At 47.9% G+C, this 14,377-nt stretch overlaps 1 protein-coding gene across 2 annotated transcripts in view; it reads right to left on the reverse strand.

The window, feature by feature from the left end:
- The window catches only part of LOC144170270 (multiple C2 and transmembrane domain-containing protein 1-like), a 251,515-nt gene that overhangs the window by 92,708 nt on the left and 144,430 nt on the right, over positions 1–14,377 (reverse strand). For both annotated transcript variants that reach the window (XM_077699955.1, XM_077699956.1), the window contains exon 2: positions 9,022–9,375. In XM_077699955.1, coding sequence (XP_077556081.1) covers positions 9,022–9,375 — 354 coding nt within the window. The remainder of the gene's footprint in view (positions 1–9,021; positions 9,376–14,377) is intronic.

Consider the following 14,377-nt stretch of genomic DNA (forward strand, 5'->3'; position numbering starts at 1 on the left):
CGTACTTGAAGACTTGGAACAGCGCAACCAACGAAGAAGCAGACTAAAAAACGCCCACATGCAGGGCTGACTTGGAACTAAGTTTTATTCATCGCGAGAGGCAAATTATGTTCCGCTGCCAACAACACAAAAGAGAATACAGCTTCCCTAACGCTCTTTCTAAATTTACAGCGTAGACCAAGCGTTTTCAGGCTCAAAGTTTGCCTAAAGGTTTGCCTAAAAGACCAAAGGTTTCGTAGGCCGCCAAGCACGCTCGACGACGTGATACTTTTGTAGCGCAAGCTACACTTCGCTACCCCGGGCAGTCTTCCCAGGGTGACCAGTTTTGCCATTGGGCGCTAGAGGTAAAACCACACCCCTTTCCGCAAGCACCTGGCACAGAGCAGCCGCCCGATAACGGGGAGAGATAGGCGGCAGGGGAGAGATAGGCGAGGAGGGAAAGGAGACGTACGCGGGACGTGGCGGAGGAAGGCGAGGAGTCCGCCGCCGCAGTGATAAGCGCGCGCGCCACGAAGGAAGGCCACGAGGCCACGTGCGGAGCAGAACCGTGTGCGATACAGGAAGACGAATATCCAGCTGTGGTCCCTCGTACAGCGGTGGGGCTTAAACAACGCCGTGAGGCGAAAAAGAGGAAACACGCTACTGTTGCGTACAGCTTCGCTACCTTCAAGTCTTACGCATTAGTGTGAGCTTCCTTCATTTTTTGGTTCACGTTGCACATGGATGCACCTTAAGTACTATGTACATAACTCGCACTGCTAAATCGCAAAAAAATCAAATAGTCCGGTTAAAATGGTTCAGTTACTACTTAAAATCGCAATACACCCAGGGGATATCATTAATTGCCTCTGCGACACGAACTACATTTCTCTGCTCGCTTTAGCGATTGTTTGATGTTCTGAGTTTAATTTGTCGTTTCTTATTTATATTTTAATTACTTATTGCGTTCGATTGCGATTGTTTACACCGTAATTAGCTGTTTTTCTTTCTAGAGCTGAACTGGAACTTAATGGCTTAATTAGCGGGCGTGATACGAAAACCGGGACGAAAATAATTTAGTTTTCAGACATTCGTACGGCGGATTCAAAGCCGCCGTAATAAAAAGAAAATTAACAGGATCTGCTTGTTTTTTTTTTGTTTTTTTTTCAACAGCTTATGAAAATGCTCCCAAAGGTCATGTTCATGAACTTCTCACATCAGCTTTAAACGTTGGGTAAGCAGCCTGCAAGACCCTCCTTTAATGAATCAACGTAACTTCAAAATAGAGCGGAGGACTTCCTTGAGAGACACGCCTCCACACTGCTCTAAAGCTACCTTCCAGCGTCGCGTAAAAAAAATTGATAAAAAAACGCCTTTAAAGGACCTCTTGGATAAGTCCCATTCCTTCTGAACGAGACTACGGGTGCCGAAATCAAACACGCGGGAACGAAAAAGAAAAGGTTGGAGGAGCTTCGCGATTTACATAGATAATAATAATAACAAAAACGTGCCCCATCGATGTGCCGGTACACCTATATAGCCCACAAGCACGTATGGGCGAAGGAACATATCGCTGAGAGCGCGCATTTCAGCACTTACGTTCCCGGATGCGGGGCGCAAGTGTAATATATATATATATATATATATATATATATATATATATATATATATATATATATATATATATATATATATATATATATATATATATATATATATATATATATATATATATATATATATATATATATATACACACATTCTTGCGCCATTTTATTTTTCTGGCACTTATCCAGAAAGTAGCGGAGATATAAAAACTAACCAACCTCTACTTTATCCACCTTCGGAGCATATGCAGAAGCTGCACGCACGCATCGATCATAGATCATACACTTCGAAGACGTGCCCCATGTAGAAAGTCTCAACGTATATATAGCGCTTCTTGCTCCTTGCAGTGCCTTTCTCCTTGCAGTGCCGATTCGTCGCCTTGGCACGCATTGCTGCCACGTACTCCTCCATCAATATAACGGAGAATTTTCTTGTTGCAGCGTATGCGAGGAAAGAGCGTGATGCGTGCAGGTATATCGTAGATAACTGAGAAAAATGCCTACTTCTAACTGTACTTCGAAAGGTTAACGGTTTCAGCTCCTTCACGCGGCGTATTGGGTATTAGAAGATGCTGCGTGGGATCTCTGACGTGAGTTTCTTACGTGAAAGCTGTCGTAAAAGGGTAAATAGGACATACGGAAAGCATGCACATAGCAACAAGCGTACGCGCACGCACGCACGCACGCACGCAGACGCACACGCACGCACACACCCTGAAGTACGTGGCACGAATACTGATTGGAAAAGAGAGTTAAAACGAAGCCCACAACGAACATAAATGCAGCCGCCATAGCAGAGTAGGAAAACATTCCCAGGAAATCATCCGGACTTGTCGTTTTCCAAAAGGCTAGGGATAAGCGAGACAAGTACGCGCCCAAGCTGATGCGCACAGGAGCTTCGCCGGTGGTTGATGCGATGCGGCCCAGTTTAATGAGGACAGAACCGCCTGTTGTGGTGAGTGCGAGGCGGACTCAAGATATCACCACGAACACGACACTCGCAGCACGGACGTCGCCCGATACTCCAGTCGATCGGCACATGCAGTGGCTGTAATAGACGTAATGTAATGGAAAGGTACGTCGGAAGTACCCGAAAATTTTTAATACGAAAGTGTTTTATTCCTGGATACACGAAGATTTCGCTGACGCCATATCCGTCACGGAAGTGACGCCAGTACAACGAAGCAAGCGGCCTGTAAAGTGTACACCCCTGCACACAGAGTCTTCTTGCGGGGAAGCAACATTTAGTAGTAATGAGCACGTTATACTTAGGGTTGTTCGTTTTGAGGTTTTATATTTTAACAGGTGTTTTATGCCGCGATACCCTAAGAATTCACTGACGTCATATCCTTCACGGAAATGATGCCAGTACATCCTTGCCGAAGCGACCCGCCAGCAGGACGCCGCTCGCCAAGCACATCCACACGACAGCCGCCGACCCGAAAATCATGCTCAGCTACAGATTTCGCTGCACATTTCCCTTTCGTGTTTTACTGATTCCTATGACAGAAGAATCAACCACAGTTTTTTAAAGATACGTCAGACGTATCCGCTAAATTTTTTAAAGGCAAGTCGGCGTACTCGGTTGCACTCGGACATATCCAATTATCTATAACTTGGAACCACCTTAGCGAGCTTATCCAGGCGCCGTAACGGCAGCTGTCATTAAGGTTCCGTCCAGAGGAAACGCAACTGGCGGTGAGCTCTCGTTCTTGATTTTTACCCAACCGGCCAAACCGCTTCCGCTCACTGACTAGCCAGCATCGCTGTTAATAATTATTAATTATGATCATCATTATAATTATATCATAATCATATTCATAATTATAACAATTATCATTATTAATGACTATTAATAATTACAGATGATCGGGCGTAACTTTAGTGGTAGCTACGTTGACCTTGGCTTCAGCGAGCGGTAACGGTTCGGCCTCCATCATCATCATCAGCCTCCTCAGGTCCACTGCAGGACGAATGCCTCTCCCACTGACCTCCAACCTCTCCTGTCCTGCGCTGCTCGAGTCCACAGTTTACTCCCGATTTTTTAAATTTCATCCCTCCATCGAGTTAATAGCCTTCGATTTCTTCTAGACCCATTTCTTGGTATCCACTCTGTTACCCTCATTGTCGGTTATCAGTTCGTCTCACTGCTACATGGCCAGCCGAAGCCCATTTCTTTTTCGATATTTGAACTATGATATCTTCTACTGTAGTCTGTCTACTGATCCAAGTAGCTCGTTTCCTATCCCTGAGTGTTACTCCTAACGTTATTCATTTTTTGGCCCGTTTAGCCGACCTAAGTTTGCTTTCTATTTGTTTAGTAAGGCGCCAAATTTCAGCCCCGAATATCACCACCGGCAGTATGAAATGGTTGTAGATTTTTCTTTTCAGTGACAGATGTAGCTTACTTTCATTGTTTGGGAGTGCTTGCCGAGTGCTCCCCAACCCATACCTATTCTGCGCCTGATTTCTCTCTCGTGGTTGGGGTCAGCCCTACCATCTCTCAAAGGTAATTATATTCTTTTACTTCTTCTAGCGTTTCTTTTCCTAAGGTGAATAAGCATGCCTTTCCTAAGGCATGCTTATTCTTTTGAGATTCAGCTTTAGCTTGCATCTAACCCTCCTATGATCGCTGCTCCGAATCTTACTTAGTACCTCCACGTCTTGCACAATACCTGGGTTGTCCCTTAAAATGAAGTCAATCTTGTTTTTTTTTTTTTTGTTTTTTTGTTGTACCATCGGAACGTTTCCACGCCCATTTCATATTCTTTCGTTTGTAAAAGAAGGTGTTCATCAACCTCAGGTTATTTCTACCTGCAAACCCCACCAGTGCATCTCCTCGACTGTTGCGATTGTATATTCCGAAGTTTCCCACTGACCTTTCACCCGTTTGCTTCTTACCGACCTTTGCGTTAAAGCATCCCACGGGCCACCACACTCGCGACCGGCGTTGTGGCCTTTTTCATTGCTGATTCGACGTCCTCGTCTACGGCTTCATCATCATAGCTGGTTGTTGGCGCATATGCCTGTATTATCTTTAACCCGTATCGCTTGTTTAGCTTGATCACAACAGCCGTGATTCTCTCGCGAATGCTGAAAAACTCCTCCATGTTTCCTGCTATTTCTCTGTGGATTAAAAATCCCACCCCGTGTTCTCCTTCTCTTGGGGTCCACTGTGACACAGAATATGCCCGCTATTGAGCTCCATGGAGCCTTCTCCAGTCTTTCTAACTTTGCTGGACCCTATAATATCCCAGTTAATGTCTGAGAGCTCCTATAATATAGTGCAGCTAAGCTTCCCTCGCTAGACAGGGGTGCGTTTGTTGAACGTTGCCACGGTAAAGAATGGCGGCCTGTGCGGACCCAGAGACTAACCAACTCATCTCTCGGCCCTCAGCCCTTAGCAGTTGTAGATCACCTGTCCACAATGCCAATCAGAAGAGCGATACAGCAGAGGGTGCGGTTCGGCCGGTCGAGTAAAAAATCAAGACCGACTGCTCTCACCGCGTGCATTGTAAAACGTGCGTGAGGTATAGCTATCACAAAACGCTAGGCACGGAAAAAAAAGTTTGGGAGAGATATTAGAACACGCAACTATAACATACGTAAGCAGAGGGGTAACCTCTACATCACCATGGCTATGAAACCACACGACTCCAGATGGCGTCTGATCAGCTAGTATTCAATTAGTCGGGACGGAACCGATGACGGACATTTTCACTTCGCGTTCCGTCTAGACGGAACTTCAAAATTCCTTATCGTTCCGTCTAGATAAAACGTTAGACATCTCCGAGAAAAAAAAAACAGCGACCAAAATGCCGCAGGTGCTCTAACATCAACGCACATGGCGGCGTCACGTCGATGCATTACCATATTCGGAGTTTCTCCTCTCAATGTACTCTGCCTTGGGGGCTCATTTCGTGGTTCATGCACAAGAAACCATATATTCCAGGATTGTAGAGAGTTGCGCGAGGACGAGACGATCCAGATGTTAGATCAATCTGTCAAGGATGTCTGCCAAAGATGTCTGCAGCATCTGCTACAGCAAACAATCAGCACTCGGGCTCAGAGGCTCACCACAAAAACTCCGAGAAGCAATCCGAAATTCGTTTCTTTTTTATTTCGAGGCTTGTTTCGATGGCGAGGACAGCTCTCGGACTACCCGCAAAATATATCAGCGGCGAGTCTGCGACTGATTATCGAAGAGCCCCACTGTCGCCGCAGAGCTGGCCTGCAGAAAGTCTGTAGAAGTATTACGCTGGACAGGCCGCTAAACCCGCGCATTGCCAGTGATTCGTCAGTCACTCTCGCAGGCGTTGGTTATACTTGCCTTCCCGACATTCCTCAGTCAATCTTCCTAGCATTTCACCCTAAGCCCGGCAAGCCAGCGATGACGCGTGATTACCATATCGGGATTACCACATTCGATCTCAGACTTCAGTGAATGCTCTAACCGGCGCTTCAAGTAAACTTTGTTCCAACTCAAGAACACAAGAACAAAATGCATTGCGGGTCAGGTTAGATATGTTTAGATTCCTCGCTTATGCAACAAACTCATGACGGTCTAGCGATCGATTGTTCGAGATAACTACGTCGGTTTCGAGCCACTCAGGATGCTGTACGTACGATGTATCTTTAACATATTTTAGGAGTACGTCAAACGTGTCTTTAAGAAATTTCGCGGGTGTGCCCGACGTACATTTAAGAAATTTCGCGGGTACGTCCGCTTGATGTTTAAGAAATTTAGCGGGTACGTCCGAGGTACCTTTAGACACAGCGATAAATAAATAACGTCCCTCGACCTCCCCACCGTCACCACCACAATCGCCGAAAGCACAGGCACCACTCTCACATCCCCCACAGCCTCAACAGACTTCGTGGCCATTCTCATCGACTCGTAGCAACTTTCCGGCAAGCCGCATCCCGCGCCCAAATCATAAAGTTCCCAAGAAAACCGAGCACTTCCCCGACATTCAACTGACGTTGATACCTCGTGGCTCATTCTTTGGCAAAACCTAGGATGCTGACGCCTCAGAAGGCTCTGGCCACGATTGCCCCAGTAACCTATCTACTCCGCCACCCTAAAATCATGTCCATTACCGACAGTCTCGACTACACTGTACACTCTAGTTTCCACCTGTTCCACAGCCTCCCAGATGCACTCATATAGCGACGACCGCAAACCTTTACCTCCTCGGTTGTTCTCGACCACATATCCACCATAACATAATCCTACAATTATGGTAGCCACCTTACTACAACTTCTCGACCTGCGACGTTCTGGTACCTTTGTATCACTTGTATGGGAATTCCCCCACCACCCACACCCTCTACCTATTCCTTCCCCAGCACAGCGGCACAACAGGCTGACCAGCTCGCGGCTTGATGACCAAGTACGTCTGGTCCACTGGACCATGAAAAGCTCTATTTTTTTCAATAAAAAGACGACAACTTGTTTCAGATAGTTTACTTGCAACACGAAGCAAGAAGCCACCAGCGGCATTCGGGTGTGATGGAAGAACTGGAAAGAGGTTTCATGAGCCCGTTGCAACAAGGAACGGGAAACCTGATAAGCCGAATGAGCAAGAAAATGACAAGGTTAGCGAAGTTGCATGCAACCGAAACGCCTCGCTGAAAAATCTCTTCCAGCAGGGGGGGGCTGGCATGCGCAACGGTAACACTACGGTGGGCACGGAAAGTGACAAGGAGATATCGGGAAGTTCAAGACGGAGGAATATGCAGCCAGGTAATGAGGAGGAACTAAGACGCTATCAAAAAGGCAATGAAGCTGAAGATCGAGAGCAAGGCTATGGGAAGAGGCCGACCAAAAAGAAAAGTTGGCCGTCGGGGATGTCCTCGGAGACAAAGGCCTCGAGACGGAGTGGCTCCCTGACGGAGCAAAGTGGAGGGTCCCCAACAGCGAGGGCAACCCCTATAAGTGATTGGATATAGCATTATGTAAAAGAAGGAAAGTGAACGAGGAGAAAAAGAAAGAACGAACATGAGAAAGAACTAGAAATATAGCAGGGCAGAAATAAGAAAAAGGAAAAAAGAAAGGAGAATGAGAATAGAGAGAGGCAAACGGAAAGCACGAAGTCAAGAGAAGAAGAAAGAAGACAAGAGAATTAAGGATGCAGGAAGATGGTAGAAAAGTGGACGAGGAGGAAGAGGAGGATCATAAGGAAAAAAAATGGCGATGCCCAGGCACAGGTGGGAATCGACGTGAGGCGAAGCTTCAAGTGCAAGCCGTTCAGAATTCGTCCCTCAGAGTGCTTTTCGAAGTACTCCTCTGCGTCGACAAACTACAGTCAAACCCGTTTATAGCGAATTGCAATATGCACCGCGATTAGTTCGATATATCCAATAGTTCGATATAGCCGAACCCGCCTATAACGAACTTATCGTTACAAGTTCGCAATCTGCGGGAGCCCCCCTCCTCCTCCTCAACTCCACCATCCCCGCATGCAAAAACGAACACAGTAAAGTAGCCGTTACCATACCCAAATTAATCCATTTATTGCAAGTATTAAAGCTACTTTCCGCCTGAACTGCCTACCTTGCAAAGAAAAAAGCGGTGATTTTTGTTTTCACTTTCGTTTTGGCGGCTTCAACTAGCATAGCATTCTCTACACGAAACATTATTTGCACCAATTCGAGTCCGCGTCCTCCAAAATCTAAGAAGCATTGGCGGAGCACATTGACTGCCGAAAGCGCTTCATTACAAGCGTCGGACGGCTTTCACTCGCGACATCATCGGGAATGTGGGGGAGCTCTTCCCACAGTTCACCGATGCTGCTGTCTTGGTCCGGACTCGCCGACTGCGCGGGTTCCGTCGTGAGTCCCGCGCGTCGGAAACAGTTACAGAAAGTGTCGGGCGTCATGTCTCTCCTTGCGAGGCGCAATGTCTAAGTCGCAACTCTTGCTCCGTGGTCGCGGCCAATCCACATCTCAATCGCCGCTCCGAGACCATGCATTTCGGCGGCCATTCTAGGCGCGCAGAGTTCGATATATCGGATGTGAACTTCGTTATAAGGAATATGTTTCCCGTGTATTTCCGTAACTGAATTATTTTTGTTCGATATATAGCATAATTCGTTCTATCCAGGTTCGTTATAGCCGGGTTTGACTGTATAAAGACGCTGGTCTCGCAAGGCCGCGAGACATTGTTTGCTTCGGTCACCTAACGAAGCGCGGTCAGTGGCTGTTCCGTCGGCGCCGAGGATAGGTTCGGTCGGTGACCGAAACGTTTTCGGTGGCGCTTCCGTCAGCGCCGCGAGACCGCACGAGACGCTGGCTTGACCGTGGCTGAGCTTGAAGGTCAGAGGGACGCTACAAGGCGTTTCCTGGGTCTGTCCACCTTACAACGATTTTTCGTACCTCTCGCGTTTCATGAAACCTAGAGATGTGAAGCTTCCGCCTTGAAAACAGAGCATACCTGCGTACTGGAAGCTGTTTCCGGCGGCGCCAGCTGCCGCCGAGAGCAGGTCGTGGCGGCGGCCGTCCGACGACGAGACGGACGAGGAGCCCGCCGTGGCCGCTGAGGGCGGCAGCACGGGGCCCCTGTTGCGGTGGTGGTGCAGCCGGTGGCCAAGCTTGCGGAACGTGGTGGACACGGCACAGGCGAAGCGCTTGGTGGCGGCGCCCGCACGCCGCCGGGGCGATGTCGGGCCGCCCTGGTGGCGCTGCGAGAAGTCCGGCGGCGACGAGGCCGGCCGCTGCTGGCCCTCCGACGACGAGGCGCGGCCGCCGGGCGACACCAGGTCGCCGCCGCCATCCTCGTCGCCGGAGCCTGAGCATGAAGGAGAACGGGAGAAGACACACGTTTTGTCATTTTAAAAAATAAATGGCTCAGGCTGAACACTTTTAAGCCAGTTATCACGAGCGAAATCGAAGACTATATGAACGCAGTGCTCTGTGAAACAACGCCTTCGCTTGAGATTTCGCAGCGTGCCGTCTAGCTATACCTACTGGATGTTGGGATTCATCCTTTTGCTTGCGCTGAAGGGCACGCACGGGCAGCTTAGCCGCCGCACTATCGATTGCGACTGAAATACCAAAACGCGGCGAAGCAGCCATTAAGGCATCGCCTAGTCACGTGGTTCTCTAGCGCTGAAGCCCACGCACAAACGGCAAAGCCGGCGTTGAGCGTCAAGCGCAGGCGAAGCAGCCGTTTCACCCTCGCCTAGTTATGTGATACCGCAGCGGCAACGCTCCGAGCGAGCCAAGCGATGAGAAAGAGCGAAAGGTGCAGCGTGCACGCCGGCAGTTGAAGGGCACTTGCAACGTGATGAATAAACTTGAAAGAAGTAGCGCAGTTGACTTTTCGGTCTAAAAGATCGCTCCAACTAGACAGGATAACCAGAAATAAAGTCTTTCTCTCTCTCCCTCTCTAGCACCACATGCTATTGGCTCTAACCCTCCCTGATATTATACACTCTTGCTCATTCGAGCAAAAAGAATGTTACGAAAAGTTTACATTTTAGTGTAGATGTGCTTATAATCGAAGCGTCTCCTCCCCATTTCAGTCATCACTTGATCTATATAAATAAGAGGGGGCGAGGGTAGTGTGTGGTGGTTCGAACCTCGGGAGAATGCGGAAATAATTCGGCACGAAAAAAAGGAAGCCCGTCCTGCCAAATCGGCCGTTTCGACAGTTTCGCTAATCGATAGCGTTTGAAGGAACAAGGGCAAGAAAAGACACAACTCCCGGGTAGTTCAGTGTGCCTTCCTTATATTGTTTCGATAGATATCTTTTACGCACCTTTTCCATAACTGGCAAGCCTGCGAAAGTCCCGTTACCACACATTACCTAGTTTTCACCTTCCCAATTAACCCAAACCACCCTCCACTCCCCCACCCCTCAGCAGTGAGAGTCAGCTCTGACCAGCTGCTAACGGACCGAGAATTTGTCCTGGTGCAATGAGCACTGGGGCGGTATTCTCGTAACGGTCCCTTTTGAAAACGTCCCTTTTGCGCCCCTTCCTGGTGTCGTACTTCCGGTTAAGCAGTGAGCGTTGGCAGTAGGTTTGCCGCGCTCGCGTTACGTCACTTCCGGTTGTTTGCTTTTATCCAATCAGGGCTTTCCAAAAGGGACACTTTTGAAAGGGACGCAAAAGGGACAAAACTCGAGAATACCGCCCTGGTATCAGAGCTAAAGCGGCTTGATGGTGAACTGACTACGCAAGGCACAGCGGCTAATGGAGAGCGTGGGAGCTGCATTGGGTGCACAGAGGGCCGCAGTATGGAGAAGCGGTTACCTTATAGATAAGCCGTGATCTGGCTCACGTGGCCTTATCTACTTGTGTTTAAGGAGCGTATCGCTTTTACGGTGTTTATCGCCTCGCAATGGTTTCAGACATTGTACGGGCCAAGAACATCGACCAATATCAATTTTCAGCATCACGCTCGTCGAGCTGAAATACGAAATACAGCGTAAACGGCGCTAGGCTCCACGTGCGTACATTGACATCGAAGTGTTGGTTAAAGAAGATAAATAAAGACCAAAAACAATTACAACAACAACAACCAAGGGGCGCCCACCATCTTCGCGCATTACCACTCGCATTCACCCTATTTAAGCGACCTTCAGTTTTTCATTCCCAAACTACCCAGGAACCCCCCACATCGTAGCAGAGTACTCTCGATACGGCGCTAAGTGCAATCCCAGAAAAACGGCGCGGAGACAAGCGCGAAGAAAAAAAAAAATTGCCGCAGCTCGCACTGGTGATGCAAAGCTAGAGACACAGCAGAGCTGGGAATCGGCCTAACTTCTCCCCACAGTGACAGGAGATCCCAGGAGAGAGGGAGCAGCCGGACTCCAGCAGTGCAAATCTGTTTTGGACGGCACTTTAAAGAAAAGCCCATTAAAGTATGTACAGTTGCAATCGCCGTCATCCTCTTCGTCGTCGTCTTTCGACGGCACAGCCGAGTGGGGCAAATCCTCTTGTAGCGCGTCCTCGCCTCGGTAGACCTCTACCTCTTCGTCAGCTGGTCCAGTGGCCGTCTGCACGTGTGGATTGTTTAGGGATGGCTTGACAGATTCGCCGTCATCGTCTTCGGGGAGGCGGACCCGTGGCGCACCGGTCGCTACACGACAACGACGACGAAGGCGCGAGCTCCACATGTGGCGTAAGCCCACGCGCAAGCCTGGACGACGCCGGGCGGTCGCCGCGAGGCACGCGCTCACGCGCGCTCGGGGTTTTCTGTCTACGCCGGACAGAGTTGTGTCGGCCTAGACAGGTCTGCTGTTAAAATACACGGCTGTGAATTTCGCGGGCTGCAGCATAGGTTGCTTCATTAGCCAGGTTGCTGAACCCAAGGACGTGGGTTCGACTGTCGGCCGCGGCAGCCGCTGTGTAGCGTCGGCACGTTCAACCCCATTATCAATCAATGATACCCCAGGCGCCCAGTGTGAGCAGGGGTTCACATTATGTTGATGAGGGGAGGAAAGCACGAGGGGAGAGCATTTTCTGAAACTGAATTGCTGCAACGGAAGCTTGTCGTCGAAGGTAGTACTAGTATGCAGCCTTAGAGAGAATCGGCAACAATCCTGAGGGGATATTGACGCCATGCAGATGACAAAAAAATGCCCAGAGGGCTATCCAAAATCATCATGTACCCGGTAGTATGACGCAAGACGATTCGAATTTACCTCAGCAAGATTTGTAAAAGTCGCTTGTTATTGGCTGCTACAAAAAAAATGGGAAGTTAAACCTCACTTTTTATTTGTTTGCACACGTGAAAAGCCCACAGTCCCGCAAGCACCAAAAAAAAAAAAACTCCCATAGTCATAGATGTCCTCTTCGCGATCTGTCCGTACACGACGTATGTCGGTGCTTCAGTCGTCGGACTGTCAACTAAAGCAAGTATAAGAACACGCTTGCCCAGCGCCCGCATCTGCTCGGCAGTCTCAAGCCTCTGTACTTACAACCCTATGCACACACGCATTCCCGTTACTCCTTTCACAGCCAGGCTTAGGGGCTCGAAGCGCGGGCCCTCTCGAATTCCGTAGTGTTTACCTTGTTCCCATTGTTCGTGCTGTTTTATTCCGGGCGCGCAAATCCGTGCATGTTAAATGAGGAGAGGGATGAATTAGAGAGGAGGCAACCGTGATCCCTTGATGAGATGTCGTCGGCGGGAAATGAAGCATCCCGGACGAGTCAACGAACCCGTGCTCCCGATTAGCGCTTGTCCCTGGCCCGCTGGGGCTTCGCACGTGTCCTCTTCGTTCTTTTTTTCCTAATCAAAGGAGCTTCACGCAGCGGGAGTCTTAAATTGAGCGCACCCTTGCGCCACTAAGCACTCTGGGGGATAGGTGCGGAGCTATATGCTGGAGATCTGCTTAAGCCGCAATGAGCTCGTTTCATCAGGTTGCACCAGAAAAAAAAGGAACAAACAAGCAGGGATTCCTTACCGTGATTAAAATCAGCTATATATCGCTCTGCAGGTAGTTTTACATGTTAATGAACCATTCTTTTGGTTCTTTTTTTTCTCGCTTATCTGATTCTTAATTCCGTATCCAAATTTAGAGCCTGATTTAGAATCAAATGTTTTGCCAGGCTTATGTCACTGAGCCTTATTTGTTGCTGTAGTTGTGAATTAGTTATCTGCATAGTCTGCATCTGCATTGCAAGTTGCCCTGTCGTTTTCAATTATTATTTTTCGTACATTCAAATATAAGGGGCCCAAAAAGTATTCTATCGTCAAAGTTTATGCCAGTAGGAGCAGTTACGTCACACCCAGATATATATATATATATATATATATATATATATATATATATATATATATATATATATATATATATATATATATATATATATATATATATAGTATAGAAACAAACGAACTCACAAAGAGCGCGAGAAAATAAGGTAATTAGAGGCCACACGAGAAAAGCATTAAAAAGGTGAAATTTTAGTGACGTTTCAGGAAGAGGCCTTCCTTTCTTTAGAGTGCAGGGTAAGCTGATTTCAGTGTTATATATATAAAATGTAGCAAGAGAAGAGAGTCCGTACAATCGGATCTTGGTTGAAGCAAAAAAAAAAAAAAAAGAGAAGTGGAAGAGGGGAAAAAAAGATAGTAAAAAAATATCAAAATCACGTGGTTCGAACATGAGAGAGAAGATCAGAAAAAAAAAAACAATTAACTCAAAAAGTTGATGACAGGGTAAGAGAATAGCAGAAGCTCCGCCACAAGCGTTGTGTGGCTGCTACCTGACTCTCCGCGGTTACAAAAAATAGTTCGTTATATTGCAGCTGTTTGTTCCCATGATTACTAATATAAGCGGATTACAGTATAGCCATTTGATTATAAAGTCGTTTATACAGGGTGATCAAAGTTAAGCCGACAGGTATTTTTAAAATTAGACGCGGAGATGTACGTTAAGACCACCGCTACAGTGAGGTTATGCGCCAAGGGGGACACACAATGAGGTGGTACCTATTGATGTCGGTCGCTTAATTAACTAAAATTGATTAATTAACCTTTTATCGGCTGCAGTAGGCAGGCATGTTTGTATTGAAAAGTTAGAGGCAATCGTGTTTCCGTGCAGTTCCGTTTGGCAGAATTCTTCTAGCGCATCCGTACTCCGAGATATCAAACTGCGATTTTAATTGCCGTTCGCATGATTACGCATGCAAGACAGTAAAGACCGGCGCGAAGTTCCTCCCTTTTGTGGCGCGCCTGCTGTGTACGGTGTTCAATCCGACAACGGGATGGAGGCATAGGAAAAAGAGATAACTGGCATTCTTTAAGTCTTGGCTGGAGTTATCGCAATCTGAAGTACTCGG

Source organism: Haemaphysalis longicornis, unplaced genomic scaffold (assembly GCF_048455015.1).
Source record: "Haemaphysalis longicornis isolate Haplotype H1 unplaced genomic scaffold, Haemaphysalis longicornis Haplotype H1 scaffold_2, whole genome shotgun sequence".
In the NCBI taxonomy this organism is placed as follows: Eukaryota; Metazoa; Arthropoda; class Arachnida; order Ixodida; family Ixodidae; genus Haemaphysalis; species Haemaphysalis longicornis.